The sequence below is a fragment of the Leptodactylus fuscus genome, chromosome 1, assembly GCF_031893055.1.
Source record: "Leptodactylus fuscus isolate aLepFus1 chromosome 1, aLepFus1.hap2, whole genome shotgun sequence".
Taxonomy (NCBI): domain Eukaryota; kingdom Metazoa; phylum Chordata; class Amphibia; order Anura; family Leptodactylidae; genus Leptodactylus; species Leptodactylus fuscus.
The window spans coordinates 110,934,060-110,954,264 of NC_134265.1; the positions used below are offsets into that span (position 1 = coordinate 110,934,060).

Below are 20,205 nucleotides of genomic sequence, written 5' to 3' on the forward strand. Positions count from 1 at the left end.
CTGACAGATGGGACACTAAATGGCAGATGGCTCCAAAATTGTTTACAGTCTGAGTATAAGGGGCTGCAGTAGCCACTGTGGTGATTCTCCCTAAATACAGTCATGACAAAAAAAAAAAAAAACGTGAAACGTGACCAATTCCTCATATACTCATTGGGCATGTATAAGATTATTTTCATTTAGATACTCCAGGATGGCATCTCTTAAAAAACCTTCAAATATGTCCATAAGAAGAAAAACTCATTAGCGGCACTACGTCTGAATTACAGCCTACACCGCCCGATATAAATTGTGTCCAAATGGAAAAGTCAGGTGCTGAGTGTACCATATACTTTCATTATTCTTGGCTATCACCAACCAGATGGTGCGCTCTGCCTCAAAAATATATATACAGGAATACAAATATGCAAAAGAATAAGCAGGGCACTCATTGAGGTACTTCGTTAAAAATCATAATCCTTTATTTCATCCTTCTTAAAACAGATTGCACAGGAAGAGAGGAAATGCAACACTTCCAAGCCTGACAAAGTGCTGTGTGCACAAAACGGACGTAGCTTGGAAGTGTTGCTTTTCCTCTCTTTCTGTGCAATCTGTTTTGAAGGATGAAATAAAGGACTGATTTTTAACAAAGTACCTCGGTGAGTGCCCTGATTATTCTTTTTGCATATTTGTAAACCTTCAAATATCTTACCCTTAAAATAAAACTTATCCTATACTCTTCAGGTTCACTTTTAGACTCCTTTTTGAATATTGGTGCCATATTTGCTATGCATATGTATCCTGTGACACAGACCCAGTCATTACTGAGTTCTAGATTGCTAAACTCCTCTCTGTGGGTGAAAATTAGCCTTGCTGAATTATGTGTACCCCCTTTGATGATTACATCTGATTAAACACTGCGTGAAAACTTATCTTGTGGTCACCATTACCTAGGTCAGTAGTTTTCCACCATTGCAAGTGAGAACGCCCCAATCGAGGACCCCAAAGTAGTAATCACTTAATAAAAGGCTTAGTTTGGAGCTTTTGGTGGTCCCTAATCTTCTGCTGCCTAATATGTCACAAGTAATATTTCAGAAAATACCACCTTTGAGGTCCTTGCCTTCAGCTTGCATCCTAGGTCCATGAAATAATTTTCAAAAGAACTTTCCACCTATCATAGCTTGGTCTCTTGGGCCAGAGTGCACCATGGCTGGATCCTCATCAGACCCTCCCAGTAACCTATCAACCCGATCCACTAGGTTTCGAACTAGAGAGCCAGGACAGTAACACCGATAATACACCTCTCTTTCTCTAATAATTCAATAGCCCATTACAAGCACCTGTCTGGAGAAGTCTTACTACAGCAATATTACCCTGCACTAACACCCTTTCCCCCCATCATCTGCCAAATTAGCAAACTTGTTGGGGTGTGCCCTGATCAGCCCTAAGCTCCTTGACACTCTTCCCTCCTGATTTGTCACCCAGCTAGTTACCTCATATCTGCACCACGATAATTCCATCCGCCTCTCGGCACTTACCCCTGGTCTGTGAGCAACAAACTTGTTTCAAGTTATCAATGGATCTAAGTCTTGCAATTTGCTCATTTAGATCCAGGATCTGGGCTTCCACATGTGCTTACAGCAGTATGCCCCCTCAAAAGGCTGCTGACGCAGAGCATACATGCCACAAGGGAGCCTTCATGGGTTGAGCAATGAACGCTTCCATAAACACAGATGAAAGCACTGATTCTGCTGACAAATGTAGAATTCATTTACCACTTGTAGATCACTGCTCAGGCAGGGGTCCGAGGATGTATAAGTGAGAGTAATATCCGCACTTAATCCCTCTCCCTTTATTGGGACAGAAAAATGAGATATAAAGGAAGCACTGTACTGTAATTCCTGAGAAATATGGTAGGAAATGTGTCTGACCCTTCACTTTCTATAGCAGATTAATACACACACAAGGGAAATCTATAAAGTGTTGATTTTAATTCTGAGCATTGCTCCTTTTTTCCTCCCATTTAAAATACTGTTTACAGCATAAAAAAAAATATATATATAAAATAAGTATCAATCTTCATGTGGTCTTCGGTGTTCAGTGAGTAAAGTCATGAGAGCTGCATAGAAAACATATACAAAAAGAAGGAAAAGTGTACAGGAGATGGGTCCCATAGAAAACATGCTGCCGCACACAAAGTAGAAAAGAACCAGGTATATAAGAACTCGATAATTAGCAAAGAATCGCAGGCTTACTCGCGGGACTGTCGGGTCATATGTACTATTGGATGGCATAGGGCTCAATCGTGCAACAGGTCTGCTGATCAGATGATAGCTACAAAACCTTCCCACAAAGTCCTGTCTTCTACATAGTGAAGCAAATGTACCGCCAAACTGAAAGAGAAAAAAGTTACTCTGATGAAATATTAAGGTGTTACTTGTGAAAAGTTGTCACTGCAATATCTCAAAACAAAATCAACCATTATGCTCCATCAAAGTCTGCAGGACCTTACCCTTTCATTTAAGAAACTAGAAAGTTGGTACAAGAATCGCACTAGTGTAGCATTCTCATAGCTACGAATCGGCTGGAGCTCAGGATCGCCTTGGTACTGGATGTCAAACTTCCTCAATCCATTTATTACCTGAAATTACAAATTGTTAGGTCTTTAGGAGATACACTTTTTTTTTAAAAAAAAAAAAAAAAAAAAAGGGGGGGGGGAGGAAGCATTTGTCAACATTTTTATTTTGCTTGGGGCCAAAAAAGAAGGAGAGGTGTTATAAAAATTCTTTTTTTTTTCGGGGGGGGGGGGGGGGGCGCGCTCTTTTCTATAGTTCGTCTCTGGCAGCACAGAGGCTAGGTTCAACCCTCATCGTGGAGTGGTTGGATAGTTAGCATTTTGTACCTGTGCTACTCATACCACATCATTTGGGCCTGTCTGCAGCCTGCTGTGAACCATTGAATAATTATAATTAAGTCCTTTTCTATGAATTGAGGCTGGGCCATGGCCAGCATTAGTCTTCTTGCCCCACAATATAGTCTTTATTTCATCTGCAGAAGGAGTACTGTTAGCTATACAAACATATTTCCATTGATTATGCTGCTGTGAGGTTCACTATACTGGAGGTGTGAGAAGAGTAACTGAACATGCATGCCCACTAGCACACAGCTTAGTAGGTGGGCCTGCACATTGCTTAACACTTTGAACATGGCCTCATATTGTGTGAGTAAATATCTTTAACTCTTCACTATATCATTTTTAATATCATGTAAATGACAGTCACCTTTTTATAATCCATGTGCTGCCACATTTTTGAGTAAAAGTAACTTTATTAACTTTTTCTACGGTAAATTTAAACTCATGCATATTCCCACTAAGGGCTCATTCACATCTGCGCCCTGGGTCTCCGTTCTGCAGGTTTCCGTTTCCTGCCCGAAACTGGCGAGGAGACTGAAATCTGCAGGCATTTTTCAAATCCATTCATTTGAATGGGTGTGAAAAGTGTCCGGACGTGAGCACCGGGAAGCGTTTTTTTTTTGTTTTTTTTTAACTAGACACAAAGTTGGACATGCAGGACTTTGTGTCCGATTAAAAAAAAACTTTCGCCGCGGGGAGCACAAAACGCTCACCGGCGCTCACGTCCGGACACGGTCAGTCAGGTTTCCGTCTTCTGCAAACAGAAGACCAAGGCGCAGGTGTGGACCCACGATAAGGGACTTAAAGTGCAGGGAGTGTTGTGGAGTCGTAGATTTAGTGGCTGCTGTACAGCCAATTTACCTATTGGTATTTTTTGGCATTGGAGGGGACTGGAGTACCCTAAAGAAATCATGCAAACACAGGGACAACATAAAAACTCCTCGAAGATGTTGCCCTTTTTCGGATTTGAACCCAGAACCCCAGTGCTAACCACTGAACTGCCCTAGTTTACTATACAGTGGTACTGTAGTGCAGTAGGGTACCTGAAAATTTTTTGGCCATTGAGCATAAAGAAGAGCATCACCTTTCAATGATGCCTTTATTAAAGGGATGTGCGTTTAACAGAAAGAACATGAACAGAAATAAACATGTGTGATATGTTATTAAATATTAAAACTACTCTTGTCAATAAGTCATTATACCCTGGAGATATTATTCATTGTGAAATAGCTTTTTCTTTTACCTTCCAGCCTATATTACATAACCATACCTGCTGTCTGCCTAGAGAGGTCAGGTAAACACCATTTTCACTTTGTATAAAGTCAGGCAGTTGATTTCTCTGGCTTTCATCCTGTGGGTTCCCAAAGTTCACTGAAAGCTGATTGAGTTGTGCAGAATTCAGCTACGAAGAGACCACAAAAATGAATTCATGAAAAGCCTTCACAATATATCATGCACAATACTACAGCCTTTTTATGATACACAAACTATAGTACCGTATACAACTGTGCTGTCACATAAGATGCTACAAATGGGCATAAATTTCTAGGTTCAATGCCACATCAGACACAGTTACAGCCCAAAAAGATCTAACATTAATGTACCAGCTTTAGAGAAGTCTTGCTCAATTAAAATAAAAGATTTATGGAACTTAAATAACGATGACCCATCCGATAGGTCATCAATATGAAATCGAGGCGGGTCTGACACCTGACATATCCACTGATCAGACGTTTGGGCGAGCCATGTTTCTGCTTCAACAGGTCATGTGATATGTTGTTATTAGAGATGAGCGAGTACTGTTCGGATCAGCCGATCCGAACAGCACGCTCCATGGAAATGAATGGATGCACCTGGTACTTCTGCTTTGACGTCGGCCAGCCGCTTAACCCCCCGCGCGCCGGCTACGTCCATTCATTTCTATGCGAGCGTGCTGTTCGGATCGGCTGATCCGAACAGTACTCGCTCATCTCTAGTTGTTATGTCATGCACTGTGCTTATGTGAATCTCGTAACCGCTTCAAACTAATAAAATAGTTACAAAATTTTGTGTATAAATAAAAACCCCCCCCCCAAACCAAAAGTTCTAAATCCCTCCCCTTTTAACTAGAATACATATAAAGTAGAAAATTTATGTGAAACACATACACACTAGGTATCGCTGTGTCTGAAAATGCCTGGTCTACAATCTTATAAAATATTTTATCCTTAGGGTGAACGTCGTAGTGGGAAAAAAGAATCAAAAGTTCCGAACTGCCGTTTTTTTTCACTGTTTCACCTCCTATTTGAATAAAAAGTGATCAAACCAATAGATATTTCCCAAAATGGTATATCTAAGAATTACATCTGGCCCCACAAAAAAGATGCACTATGAATCCCCATACAGCTACAGGGCGAATTGTCAAAGTGGCCCTGAAGCTGTTGCAAAACTACAACCCCCACATATTAAATATTTACCTCATTGTTTTTGCTTCAAAATTTTTTTCCCTATTTTCTTCCTCTAAAACCTAGGTACGTCTTATAGTTTGAAAAATACGATAATTGCACCTTGCTATTGCATCAATATGGCCAATGGATAGGAGGTTGCCTTCAGCATTTGCACACTTACTCGGAAAATCTGGCAGAGATACTCCAGGGCTTTATCTAGGTGTTCATCAGTTTTTCGGATACTATCATATCCTGCCTCGTCTAGGTCATTCCCTGTGTAAGTGTTGTTATGATCTTGAGCATTTAATCCAAACCAAGAGAAAAGTGACGGGCTGCCTGTATCCGGATACTGGTCAGAGATAGATTTAGCAGTTTTCTTGGCCTGCATTATCAATTGAGCAAGTCGCAGAACCTATGTATGAAATTAAATCACATCAAATTTAGGCATACTGTGTACATTATTACATGAGCCAAACACATTATTATATACGTATGCACAGAAACTACTCATGCTACTTTTAGAAGGTAATATTTGAAAACATAAAAGGTTTTTTATTTGGCCACTTTTGATTCTATAAGTACACTTACCAGATTTCTTGTCTCACTACCAAACATTTGTGTGTACTGGAAATCCTGCCCCTCAAGGCTGTACACATGGCTCTTGATCTTGAATGAGGCGTCTGTAATTGGTGGCTGCCAGGAAGAAAGAAAACTTCCGCCAAGATTCGGGGACATAAGAAGTCGGTGCTGCCGATGGGGCATAACAGGTTCTGGTTCTAGGAGTAATTGCTCGCCTGTAAAGATTGCAAGTTAATGCTTAATATATGAACAACTTACAACGCGCACATCTGACGATACGAGGTTTTGGTTTTTACCTTTCAGAATCATCTCTGGTAGATTGGGTTGGGAAAAAACTTTTGCTACTCTGAAAAGCATTAGAGCATTCTTGGGACTCACAAGGTCACTACGGGTGGCACGGTTCAAATAGCGAAGGAAGAGCTTTGTATACATAAGCAAGTTGTCCTGCACAAATGGAGCCCTGTTGGTAAAGAATACATTTTTAAAGCATAGTATTGTTGTACTAATAAAACTTATTTATAATTATAGATGTGCATACAACTGGTCATATGATAATACAGGAAGCCTGTTATGGAGCAGGAAGAGCTGATCAGATGGATATATAGTGTGATGGGGAAATATTCAGTATAACCTGGAATAAATCTCTACTCACTATTGCCTCAGTAGGTCAATGGGCAATTGCACTATAAGTAACAGCTTCCACCTGCGACTGTGCTCAGCACATCCTGCTGTATAACTAGTTCCCTTTAACCTCAGCCATTTTACATATCAAAAAAATAATATCACATAGATCAATAAATAGATTGACAGTCCAAAGGCAGAACTGTTTATATAAAGTCCAAGGGAAACCGGCTACAGTTCCAATAAATATTCAATATGAATTAGGAAGAACTAAAAAATAGTGAAAAAAGGTAAGGGTGCTTTATTAACCCCAAAACAATGTGAAGTTTCAACTCATGAACATGAGTGCCTCTCAAGCAATACCATGGTGGAAAAACAGAATATATATATAGAAATGGCAAACATGAAATATCAAATAATTAGTGATATATATTTTGTACACATACAATAGTGTATATAATAATGTGAATAATGCCCAGATAATGATCAACTCTATTCATACTTATACAGCACTCCATACAGTTAGGGCTAGTTCACACGGGGTTCCGCGTGTACATATTCCCTCGCGACGGGATCCCGATGCAGTGCACCGACATCCCGTTGCAGTTTTCTGCTCCGGATTAGGCCCAAATGAATGGGCCTAGTCCGGAGGGTGGTGTTACGAGGAGGACATCCACGGCTGAAGCAGCCACGGAATCCGCCTGAAGAAAGGGCAGCTCACTTCTTTTTTCTGCAAGTGGGAACAAACCGCTCGCAGAAAAAGAAAATGACTGGCTCCCATTGATTTCAATGGGAGGTGTTTTTTTTTTAGCGGGATTTTGACGCGGATTCCGTGTCAAAGTCATGACCATTTTGCCCCGTGTGAGCTAGCCCTTAAGATGCAGAGACGTTAGTTATAATATACTCGGGATCCGGGACTGTGAATGCACTTGAATTATTCATTGATTTATGAACAGTTTTATAAAAGGGGCACTAATAAAACTTTCTGTGCACCTATTTACAATATTATATACACTATTGTATGTATCCAAAAAAATTATAAAGGCACAACTAGAGACATTACTGGGATCTACACACCATTTTTCTGACACTGCACGGTTCTGTGGTTCATTGGCGATAGGTGAAGATGATCGCTCAGGAACATATCTCCAGGGTTGCACATAACTCAGCCACATCTCCAGTACCTGCAAAAAAACAAACATAACCATATAACTGAATTCAAAATAAGTGTCCAGATGAACAGGGGTGTTGATTTTGCAAACTGAACCCCTTTAGGCCATATGTAAAAGCAACTCGTTATCCAGGGCAACACATTCGTTTTGTTGTTTTGTTTTTTTTTGTTTTTTTTTAAATAAATTGCGAAATATTTATTTTTACATACCGCCCTGAAAGAGGCATCCAGAGGCCAGTGACCAAAGCAATGTTGCAGAAAGATATAGAGCTTCGGTTGGATAAACCTTGGAATAACAACCCTAGCAACGGAAAAAAAAAAAGCTTTAGAGCAACTTATTGTTAGTATGAGCTCAAACAAAAGGTTACCTAGAGATACTCAGATCATCTAAAACATACTCTGCTAATATATTATTTGACAAACGATGGAACTATTACGTGGACAACTTCTGTCCATATAGCCTTTTAGGAACACCTTGGAATCAACAGTATTAGCAAGAGGGAAAAGCTGCTAGAGAGTTGCTCCCTGGCAGATTCAGATAACCATGGATTGGATGGTTGACTGGTTATTAGAATAAGCACCTATCTGCCACGCAGTGTGGCTGCAGAAAAACACACTTGCCAAGGTGGCTAGCTTCTAAAAGGGGCTTTCAGGTAAGGGACAACCCTATTGACAAAAATACACGGTAAAATCATGGCATTTACACCATTACATATACTGTGATGTTAGGTCAGTCACAGACACCTATGCGTCAGCTTTGTAAATGGAAACAAAATCTACCTTTTTAACTCTTCCATTGGACTTGGTGTGTGAGAATGAGCAGAAGAGGATGACGACTCAGGTCTTAAGCTATTGGCAAATGCGTGCAAGTGTTTGACAAGAACTCTAACCAGTAAGACGTGTTCTTCTGTGGGCTGGAAAGACTCCTACAAATGAAGTATACAGGGGTTATTTTACTACTTTGCATATGTTCCAGAGCATGAGCCCACCAAGAGCAGCAAGAAGCCATAAAAATATAAAAAGAAGCATTGCACTTCAAGGTGAGGAGTCAAACTCCAAGAAGATATTAGTGAAGACTGCATTCATTCTTTTACGCAGCAGCTAAAGTGTCAGGCACGGCAACCACAACAGTATGTTGCCAAACACGAGATCAAAAACCCAGTATTTTCCTGCTTACTTAGGTTGGTTAATAATTAGAATGAATGCACCTTGTCCCTTAAAATCCACCAACTATAAACAAAAATTGTTGAGCCAAAGCAGTGTATCGAATGTAACACAGTCCCAGCCAACAAAACAGGCAAAGCAGCACCCACTGAGGCCACCGGATGGAAACAGAGAAAAAAAAAATGGTATTTTCAATGCAGAATGTTAGCAGCATCTACAGAAGCCGAATCATATAAAAGCAAAGCTGATCTAAGCAATACACCATAGTCAAACAATTGTTAGAGCCCCTAATGCAGCCTGTGCCCATCAACCAGATTGCATTGGATAAAAAGTGATGTAAAATGGCAGAAGCCCCATAGTCCCCCACATCTACAATTTACAACATAGAAGTGTGTCCCAGAGAACTGGAAGTACTTGGTATGAATGGAAGGACCCGGGTAGAGCAGGACTAATGTAGGAAGTACTGGACACACTGAGCCTGTGGTGAAGCGCTTCCAGCTGAGACACATGGGAGCCAACGGGTGATGAGAAATTGGGGAGAAGTAGGGACAAAAAAAAATAGAGAGATAACAAACACAAAACATGGAATGAGAAAAAACATACTGAGTGAGAAAAAGACTGGGCATCACAGCATCAAAAGTCGAGATCCAAACATTATTCCATCATTCAGTCGCCCAATTAAAGGGGTAGTCCCATCTTTCATACTGATATGCCATAAATGTTTAAGGTGAGAATACCACTTTAATTAATAAAGACTATAGCACCGCTGGTTCGATCAATGCTACTACACAATATAAACATTTCCCTATAGCAAACCCCAGACATACAGTGTATTGCTATCTACTGCTGCAATAGAACAACAGAAAAATAGAAAATATGTTGCAGAATAAAAAGAAACATATAGAATACAGACATGCAGAAACATTCACAATACTATGACAGAACTAGAAGACAGCAGGAGAAAAGCTTGTTAAAGGAGAGTCTGTCTAGTACAAATAATAGGAATGCTGAATACCACTTGTAATAACTAAGTATACACCATAGGTCTAACATGGGTTGTTACCTTTGCATGAGGAGACTGCATTTTGTGATACATTTCAAGGGAATAATGGTGAAGCCACATTTCTACAAATATCTGCAGGAAGGAAAAATACATACGACTGAAACATGAAGCCATACATCAATTGGCACAAGTGATGCCGATCAAATATTCCTTGCTCCATTCATTTAAGATTTTAAAAAGACGAAAACTCCCATTTTATTATAGCAGTGCCACTGTGCTGTGTGAGACATAAGGCAAGAATGCACAGTGTAGCACACTTAGATTCAGGGAATCTGGGACACATGGACTACCAGAGCTCATAAACTATGGAGAAAAAAAGCAAACATATAGTATGACTCTAATGGCATGAAAGTACATGTTTTCTGGTACGGGGGCGAGTTCATGAAAAATGGCAGATTAAGGTGTACCAAGAAAACCAGATATGACAGTGAATACAAAGTACAACCACACTATATGAAGTAAAGAATGGAGGAAAATATGAAAATAACATTTGGGACATTTGCAAGGAGTCCTGCAATCCTCTAACACTATATAAAGACCAGGAAGAAGTGCAATAAATGCCCCATACTCACTGAAATCTACCAGGGCAGCCTCTGTTACAATAGACAACATTTTATACTTTAAGTGATCTATGTTATTGGGACAATGAAGGACTGCCATACCAAGTTATATTCAAGACTTGACCAATCCCTCTCCATAGTGAAGCCAAAAATACAAAAACTAGAAACAGAGGGCAACTCAGTCCAGGAGGGCACAGCCATAAAATATGTAGGAAGTCAGTTTATTCTGCAGCACATGACCCCATGGGTAAAAGCCTCATTGGGGCGATATAGCATTGATTTACAATATAAAGCTGAAAGAGTTTATTATTGGCTGTCAGGGACACCAACATGTGAGACTAACATCTCAGCCCAATCTTCATCAGATAATGACCGAATGAATCAGCTGTCACCACTTACGGTAGTCTCTACCAACAAGGGTGTATATCTCTACATAGCAGAGAGCAAGTGGCTGTATATGGTAGACACCAGGACTTGCAACCGCTTAGAATGAAAGATCCCAATAAGGGAACAGGAAGAGATTGCCTTCTGCAGACCCATATAAAGAAGTTGTTGAGGCCCTAATGTCACAAACCAAGTTAACACTTAAAAACTTACCTGCAATAAGGTTTCTGACCTCCATATCTCCTGAGCAGCAGGGTCAGCATTCACCAAGTGCTGGTGGGAAATGTGTCTCTTTAGAAGACTGGGACTATTCCCATATGAAGTCAGTGATATTGATGGGGACCTGTACATACAAGATGTCATTAGTCAGGTTCACTCAGAAACACACAGATTTTCAGAAGTAAAAAAATGTGCCAATTTGCTAAATATCAGTTTTGCAGCAAAATGTGTGCTTTTATATTTCTACCAATGAAGTAGATTTTAGATTTATAGCGCCTTTGCAGCCAACTTGTTTAAGAGTACTTGGGCCTGAAAGCTGGCGTAGATTTTAGTTTCTAGCTCACAGGCCACCCAAGAAGTTTGTGCCCTTAGTGATTAGACTGGTGAAAAAAGTGCCAAAAAATGCCAATCTTAATAAATGTAGTATCCCGTCTTTAACATGATACGAATGATATAATGATCCTCACCCACCCTCATTTTCTCTACATATCACACAGCATGTACACAGTCCACAATGAGAAGCAGGAAACCGCTCTCAATAGAGAAACAAGGGAAAGAATTAAAAAATGCTGAATTTTATAGAAAGGAGACAAAATTTGTTAATAAATATATTACAAAATGTATTAATGAGACAAATTCTGACACAATCAAAAGTTGTCTGAAAGTTTAGTTATACGTTAACATTAACAGTTAAAAATTGTATATTATTACACCTAAATAACTAACGTAACTCAGGATAGCACAGTACCTGGGTGCAGGTGATGGCACGGCTCCCCCAGGGTTAGAGAAATGAGGAGGTGGGACGTTTCCTTCTATAGGAAGGAACCAATTTAGGTATTTTTCCACCAAGATGTAGTAAGCATTATCAGAGTAGTTGCAAACTTGTCCTGTGATAAAGTTCTGTATGCGGAAAACATATAAATATAGAAAAACAGTCATTTGTAGGTTGATAGAAGGTAAACTACAAAAGTCAGAGACTACAGAAATATGACACATTGTGTAATCTGTATATTAGATTATTCGAGAAGTGCTATACTGATAAGTATACAAGTGATCAGACCTCATTCACACACTTAGTATTTAGCAACAGTAATTCAAAGTCAAAACAAGTAGCGGATCCTTCACAGAGAAAGCATAATGGGGAGATTTGCTCCTTTTGTGTGTTTTAGACCCAGTCCTAGTTTTGACTTCCAAATACTGATGCAAATACCATTGTGTGGAAATGACCCAAGACAAATATGATAAGAAATGAATCCAGTTTATTTCAGAACTCTCTATGAGCCTATTTTTAACAAATAGTAAAAAGTGGACTAAAGTCTATATTCCATATTATTATTAATTCCATATTATAAGTGGGCCCCAACCCACAACCTGCATTATTGGTTTCTACTGAAACTACAACATTGTTAACCCCTTTCACCAGTGGCATATTTTAAATTTCATTTTCGACTCCCCGCCTTCCAAACCCCATAACGTTTTATTTCTCCATTTAGAGCGCCATATGAGGGTTTAATGTGGGCTTTATTTTTACAGCGTTCACTGTGCAGCCAAAATGACATGTCACCTGTATTCTATGTTTCGGTACGATTAAGGGGTTACCAAATTTATACTTTTATTTATATTTTAAGCCCTTAACAAATCCAAAAACATTGCAATTTTTTTTTCTTAAAGTCACTGTATTCTGGCATCCTTAACTTTATGTTTCTGTGTATGTCTGATGTCTTTTATGTGAGGCTAGGTATACTTTTTATATACAAATTTTTTTTAAAAGAACAATGGTGAACATTACTTACCGTATTTTTCGGACTATAAGACGCACTTTTTTTCCCCAAAATTTTGGGGGAAAAGAAGGGTGCGTCTTATAGTCTGAATGTGGCGCCTGGCACCTGCTGTAATAGAGAGGCGAATGCCGGCAAGGGGCCGGGGCCTGAGACATCTCTGCGCTCCTCTGCCCTGCATGAAGCCAGCGGCGGGAGGAGTGATGCTATTCCGCTCCTCCGTCCCCCCGCCGCTGGCTTCAGGCAGGGCAGAGGAGTGTAGCGATGTCTCAGGCCCCGGCACCTGTGCCAGCGTCTATCCCTTGCCGGCATCCGCCTCTCTAGTACAGCGGATGCCGGGTCAGTATCGGTGGCCCCTTCTCCCCCGGGGCCGGTCCCCACCGGCCCCGTACCTGTAAAGTTGCAGGCCGGCTTCTGCGTGGCGATATCGCAGGAGCCGACCTGTTCGGGTGACAGCCGGGAGCCTAATGAGGCTCCCAGGCCTGTCACTGCTATATTAGTATTGCGGCTGGGTCTATGACCAGCCGAAATACTAATAGACAGAATGTCCCATAGACGGCAAAACAGTTGTATTGCCGTCTATGGGACTTGCAATCAAGTGACCGCAGGCTCAAGCCCCCGGGGGGGGAATAAAATAGTAAAAAAAGCTTTAAAAATATATAATAAAAATATGAAATTAATAAAAGTTCTAAATCACCTCCTGTCCCTAGAATATATATATAAAAGTAGTTTTTTCAATACAAGGTGATCTAAGCAATAGATATTCCCCAAAATGGTATAACTAAAAAGTACTTCTGGCCCCGCAAAAAAAAACACTCTATGCGTCCCCGTACAGCTGCAGGGTCACCTGTCAATGTGGCCTTGCAGCTGTTGCAAAACTACAACTCCCATATATTAAATATTTTACCATTTTTTGCTTCAAAATTTTTTTTCCCTATTTTCCTCCTCTAAAACCTAGCTGCGTCTTATAGTCCGAAAAATACGGTAATTTAAGGTACGTAACCTAGTGCTTTAAAAGAGATCTAAAATAGAATATTCAGCGCTAAAATATATAGATATATTGGGATTGTGGTTTCCAGACCAATATCCTCAGGTCATGGTATCATGTTATGATTAGCATATCATTCGGGACCTGTTGTGTGTGCATCCACCACTTAGTAATCCCTAAGGGATAGATACTTTGTTTCACTGGGGTAGCGAATATTAGGTGCTATAGTTGTGTCAAGTAGATACTACTATGTTGCTATTGAGGCAGCCTGCAACGCTCTAGCTTGGATGAGGGAATCACCCGTAGCTAATTACTAGCTATCCCTGATGGAGTGTTGATAACTGAAATCCTCGTCAGGGAGATATACGAGTGTGTCTAATTGAAAGGCCTCCTCACTAGTACCTTTCAACTACACCATACGTACCAGCTAAACCCTTGTCTGAATTAATGACGGGGTTGATATTTGGTAGCGTGATTAAGGGGTATTAAGGGAGGTTAGCTGAGCTACAGACGAGCTTACGGACGAGCCTGCTGAACCCATACACATAGCTATTCCCCTTAGGGATTACTAAGTGGTGGATGCAGACACAACAGGTCACGAATGATATGCTAATCATAACATGATACCATGACCTGAGGATATTGATCTGGAAACCACAATCCCAATATATATCTATATATTTTAGCGCTGAATATTCTATTTTAGATTTCTTTTAAAGCACTAGGTTACATACCTTAAATAAAGTAACGTTCAACATTGTTCTTTTCAAAAAAATTTGTATTTATTAGACTGAAAAGACTATTAGGGTGGTTTTTTGATAGGTATACTTTTTAGTTATACCATTTTGGGGAATGTCTATTGCTTTGATCACATTTTATTAAAATTCTTTATCAGAGGTAAAACAGCGAGAAAACAGCACTTTGTCCCTTTTAAACTTAACATTTTTAAGTTTGTGATCTGGGGGGTTTTGGACACAGGGATACCTAATGTGTATCCGTCTCCCATTAATTTTCTGTATATATATATATATATATATATATATATATATATACACACACACATACATATACACACTGTCTATATGTATATTCTAGAGAAAGGGGAGGTGATTTGAATTTTTCTTTTTTATACACTTTATTTACTAGACCCCCCTTCAATAGGCTCCTGGCTGCCATGGCAATGGATCGCCAGGCCCGAGTCTCGTTCCAAGCACCAGTGATCCTACCCAAAAAGGTGGTGCCCATGCACCAATGGGAAAATGGTGTCTTAGTCAGCCTCGACCGAGGCTCAAAGGGCCTTAATACCACTGATCATGGACATTAGTGTCATTTCTGTATCATACATCAGAAACCCGGCAGCTATGGCAGCTGCTCAGCTTCTGAATGGGCACCATATTTAAATACAAAGCATGTCAGGAAGGTTTTGAATGACAGTCACATGTTGACTGGTTGAATATCAAAAGGAACAAAATTGCCCAGTGCTTTAATACAACTCATAACATCAACTAACCGCTTCTTGTTTATATAGGGTTATAATTTAGGATTTTCACAGCAAAGCCCCATTCACGTCTCAAAAAAAATTCATGTAAAAAATTGAGTATGCTGCAGATTTAAGTTTTCCACTGTACAGCAAGATTTACAGTAAAAAATACAGTTACTTACCCGCTGTATGATTAAGAAGATTGCAAAGTGGAACATAAAATACTCAAATGCATCTGAGGATCAGATTAAGAAAAAACATGGCACTTGAAAGATCATCCTTGTAAAACAAAATGTTGTCCAATTATAAAATCAGTTCACTAAATCTCAGTGTTCCACCCTGAAAGCTGCATGAATAGAGGCTGCCAAATTGGTAAGTAATCTACAGCAGACTAGTAGGACAAGCCAATACCAAGAACTAGTGAATGTCAAACTGGCTCTAGACTCTATTAGGAGGAGTAGTTCAGGTTTGCCACAGATGACCAGGTCAGTATTTATGTTCCTTACTCGTGGAATATCATTCAGGTGGAAAGCCTTATGGTTTTTTTGCTCATCATAAAGGGGACTACAGCTCCAGTAGCCACATTTTTAGAAGACATGACATCAAGGCTAAAGAAAACATATTTAGTGTACAAAGATTCCACATCTGTACATTTTGGAAGCTGTTATACTTCATGTGCAGAAAGCTACTTTTTATTAGTGCAACTTAACCTAGGTTCACACAGATTAATTTGAAGCTGCCATCTGCCTGTTTCCTCTTCAAAAGTCTGTCACTGCCGCCCATTGAAATTAATAGTTGAGATTTGTAGTCGATTGTAAGGCAGTATCCACACCTCAAAAGTTACCTATAAATTCTGCTTTGTGAACATACCCAAAGCCTGCAAATCCAGAATATTGAATTCATTCTTTTAGTTCTGTTTAGCTCTTATCTACTGTAAGTAGCTATTTTTCTGGTCTTTAAACTTTACCCGGCCACGTTCTGACTTTGCTGAGACTAAGTTCACATCTGCACCGGACAGTCAGTTCTTCTGGCCTGTCAACGGACCAGAAGAATAGAAAAGCAGACCGCAAAAATAAAAGCATTCCAAAGCAATGAAAACCTAGGGACTCCATTGACTATAATGGGATACATCCATTGATTTTTCAATTAACAGATTAAAAAAAAAAATAATTCAGGCTTGTAGCCCTTTTTTGTCCAGCGATTCATGACATATCTCAACCGGATGGACACTTTGTGAGATGTAAAGCCAGCCCTAGGCATGCAAAATCCAGAAAAATGTTTCAATAAAAAGTACTTTATTGCTAAATATTGAAGAAAAGGATGTTTCCCTTGTAAAAGTAATGCAGAAATAGGAAAATGTTGAGGGAAGACTGACTAAATTTCATAATGTCAAAAAAAAAAAAAAAAAGTTAAAAAAAAATAAAATATATAGGATCCAGTTATCTTATTCTGTAACAAATATAAAGGATACTAAGAGACAAATGTAGACCAAGCCCTCCGGAGGATGGAAACTGTATCTTGTTATGATAGAAAGGACACTCAGGCAAGACTCTCTCCTGTATAGATGCGCGTACAGGACCCTGGAGATAAAATATTGTAGGTCAAAAATAAATAATGGTGAAAATAAGAAACAAGTTGAACGGGAAAAATCAAACTCAACTGAATTGGTAAAAGAAAAAAAAAAAAACAAAACACACACACAAAAAATAAACCCCTTTAACTATTTCTCCCTAGAGTGCAACAGGAAGGTTAACTTACTGGTAAGAATGATACAGGAAAATCGTATCTGTATTCCTCTGCCTGTAGTTTATACACTAGTTTCATCATTGAACCGCTAAGTGAAAAGAAGAAAAAAATTAATATAATCTAAGAGAGAAATAAAACATCAAGCATGCAAAAAAAAGACTATAAACAGGCCTTACCTTGGATCTAAAAAAAACAAGGCAGCATGGAATTCCAGAGGAGTAGTCTTCTCCTGTAAGCATCTCAGGTTCCAGCCCACAATGCTGCCATCTAGGCTGCCAAAGACCTGCTCTACCAGCCATGGGAAGATGGCATGCAGCTCCTTCATTAGAAAGAAGGAAATACACACAGTCACTTGCATATTACATGGTCATTGTAAACTACTACAGAATAATCAAGATAGAGAAGAAAGGCTCTTTCACAAATAGTACCATCAATTTATTATGACAGCTTGTATCACTGCTTAGATTAAGAAGAAAATACCTTTGCCGGAAAATCTTCAATTACTCGGATAAGGTCCTGGCATCTTTGGTGAAACGGTTTATTGACACAGTCAGCCTTCAGAGAGGCCTATTTAGTAAAAAAGAAAGTGAATATGACATAATATACACAGTTATCGTATATAATACAATATAAATCCTAATACATAGCATAAACAATGACTATATACACCTCCCAGTACATACACTATAGAGATGGTGCCTGAAACCTCAGACCCACTTCCATTCACTAGAATAGGAATATGGCTGCTTCTGGTGACTGCACGAGTTTATCAGTGTGGGGTCCAAGTGTCAGACCCCAACCAATCTGATACTGATGACCTATCCACAGGATAGGTCATTGGTATCAATTATCTTCAGATCCTGGGCAACTCTTTTAATGAAACATGATTCCAATTTTCATAAAAATTCGGAAATTTATGTCAATTCCTCCCCAGAGTCTGACATATTCCATGTGGGTTTTCTTCTCCTGTTACAAGCTATGATGAACAGGAATTTAGGACTTGACATGCAAGGATATGTCACCATTGTTCAGTCGTTGGAACCCTCTGCCAACTGCTATAAGGCCCCATTCACATCTCCGTTCGGGTAGTCTCCTTGTGGCCCACCGAACCGAAACCAATAGGCATTAAAAAGCGGTTACCTGAGAAACTCGCAGACCCCATGGACTATAATGGGGTCCATGTGGTTTTCACTTAGTTTCCAAATGAAACGAAGTCCTGCAAGCAGCACTTTAGTCTCTGCATGTTTCATGCGGAAACCGAGTGTAAACCACAGCGACCTCATTATAGTCTATGGGGTCCATGTGGTTTCTTTAGGCAACCGCTTTTTAATGTGTATAGGTTTCTGTTCAGGGGGGCCCCAAGCGGACTCCCCGAATGCAGATGTGAATGGGGCCTTAGATGTATAAGGAAAGTGCGGTGCCACTTTGCCTACTGTCATTTCCACTCATTTTTTTTTTCTAGGTGGATATGTGGTCAGTCATTACAGTCAAATGTCTGCCACGATAACTCAAGCAAAATGTTGAACAGAAACAAAAGTAGCAACATGCTTCCTTGACATTGTTGCAACTTTCTTCTAAAAGATCCTGCACAAACTAAATGTCGATAAAACCTGCTGATTTTGGCAGGATTGCTCATCCATCTAAGGTGCATTGGGTGCTCCAACTTTTCACTAACAGCAGATATTAGAGGAAATGGCCTACTGCGGTTCAACATGCCAAATCCTTAGGTTCCAAACTACAGCCAGAGTTTTACTCCCATCTCCCATATCAGAACACAAGGCTGCTTGCTCAAACTGTGTGTGCATGTGTGTGGGGAAGTCAGGGGGAATAGCTAATAGTAGTGTTAAGCGAATAGTATTTGTCAAATACCTCGCCGGCATTGGAATGCGTGTAAGGGGTTAAACGCTTCTAAGATTCGATGCATTTAACCCCTTGGTGTTCGGCCGATTACACGCATTCCTATGCCGGCGACGTATTCGACGAATACTATTCGCTCCACACTAGCTACTGGCTAAAACCTATTTCTGGCCAGCTTATGATCAGACAACAGTGTTTTATCTTACTTATAGGCCATGAAGGTATGTGATGATCTTCTACCTTTCCCAAACTAACGGAACAGCAAACTACCTGAACTCTACAGCAACGTATTTTCCTTTCAGCATTGTTGGAAAGCTGGGTGCCAGTCTTCCTGTAAGCTTTTAAGAACAGCCATTTGAATAAACTACTTATAACATAAAACATCCTCCGCCAAAATCTAGGCGAGCCACTGGGAATTTGTATCCGAAATCCCTTTTGAAACCCTCTTACGTCACTGGGGACTATTGCTGACGTCATGGGTACAAGAAGCGAAACATTTACAGCCCGTAACGTGGATAAAAGGCTTTTCTGCACTTCCATAGCGCCTAGGACTCGTACACAAGCAACTGCCCGCCGTGCAACTGACGGCAGGAGGCAGCGAGACCATATACATCGGCCGTTACCCAGCCTGTAACTCACCAGCAGGTAGCTGGGCTGCGGACTCCCTCCGGGGAGACTCATGTTCTCAAGGCTTTGCTTGCAGTCCCCGTTCAACCCCCGCGCCAGACACCTATGTTACTGGGTTCCCCTCACCGACGTCATCAAAATGCGTCTCCAGGGTTATTCAAATAAAAACGAAAGAAAACAACGAGTTTGCAGTTAGTCTTTGAATGTCTTCCTCTTGCAGCCATTTTCTTGGAGACCAAAGTCCATTCTATTCAGTGCAGTGATATTGCTGAGAATCGTCGAGGTGTGAACTGGAGAAGAGCTGAGCTTTCAGTCAGGCGGCTATGATAGAGTATTCTGTTACAAGTCCTCCTGGCAATGAGTTAGGGTATATACACACGGGCATAGTTGAAACTGCATCACAACTGGAATGGAAAAAAAAACTGCATGAAATTTTGATGCGGTTTTAGTGCAGCTTCTTAAATGTATAGGTTGAAACACGTACAGTATATTCACACCGCCCAACTTTAAAAGCACAGACAGAGGGAGAGTCTGCGCCACCCACTTCTACTTTGAATCCTCTTCTCATCAATTTCATCTTGTGCCTGCACACAGCATAATGTCCCCACAGTCACCCCAACATTATATGCCGCACATTATGGTCCCCTCC

At 40.2% G+C, this 20,205-nt stretch overlaps 1 protein-coding gene across 2 annotated transcripts; it reads right to left on the reverse strand.

Annotated features, from left to right (window-relative positions):
* Positions 1 to 1,966: 1,966 nt before the first annotated feature.
* Positions 1,967 to 19,698, reverse strand: SMPD4 (sphingomyelin phosphodiesterase 4). 2 transcript variants are annotated; one of them, XM_075275462.1, is made up of 19 exons: positions 19,569 to 19,698; positions 17,553 to 17,639; positions 17,249 to 17,391; positions 17,085 to 17,160; positions 16,798 to 16,906; positions 15,509 to 15,561; positions 11,829 to 11,980; positions 11,075 to 11,204; positions 9,918 to 9,989; positions 9,269 to 9,352; positions 8,471 to 8,616; positions 7,901 to 7,991; positions 7,597 to 7,703; positions 6,195 to 6,358; positions 5,908 to 6,113; positions 5,501 to 5,731; positions 4,164 to 4,295; positions 2,492 to 2,620; positions 1,967 to 2,372 (listed from the first exon to the last, which is right to left on the reverse strand). In XM_075275462.1, exons 1-19 carry the CDS (start codon positions 19,608 to 19,610, stop codon positions 2,052 to 2,054), a joined length of 2,475 nt encoding a protein of 824 aa, XP_075131563.1. In that variant the 5' UTR covers positions 19,611 to 19,698; the 3' UTR covers positions 1,967 to 2,051. The 2 variants fall into 2 exon arrangements, with proteins under 2 accessions (XP_075131563.1, XP_075131572.1); XM_075275471.1 differs by lacking the exon at positions 9,269 to 9,352.
* Positions 19,699 to 20,205: the final 507 nt, after the last annotated feature.

Coding starts and splice junctions, on each gene's coding strand:
- SMPD4 (XM_075275462.1), bottom strand. CDS start 19,610: ATGAGTCTCCCCGGAGGGAGTCCGCAGCCCAGCTACCTGCTG. Junction 17,161..17,248: donor TTGTTTTTTTTAGATCCAAG/GTAAGGCCTGTT, acceptor CTTTTCACTTAG/CGGTTCAATGATGAAACTAG. Junction 9,990..11,074: donor GGTCAGAAACCTTATTGCAG/GTAAGTTTTTAA, acceptor TCCTTCCTGCAG/ATATTTGTAGAAATGTGGCT.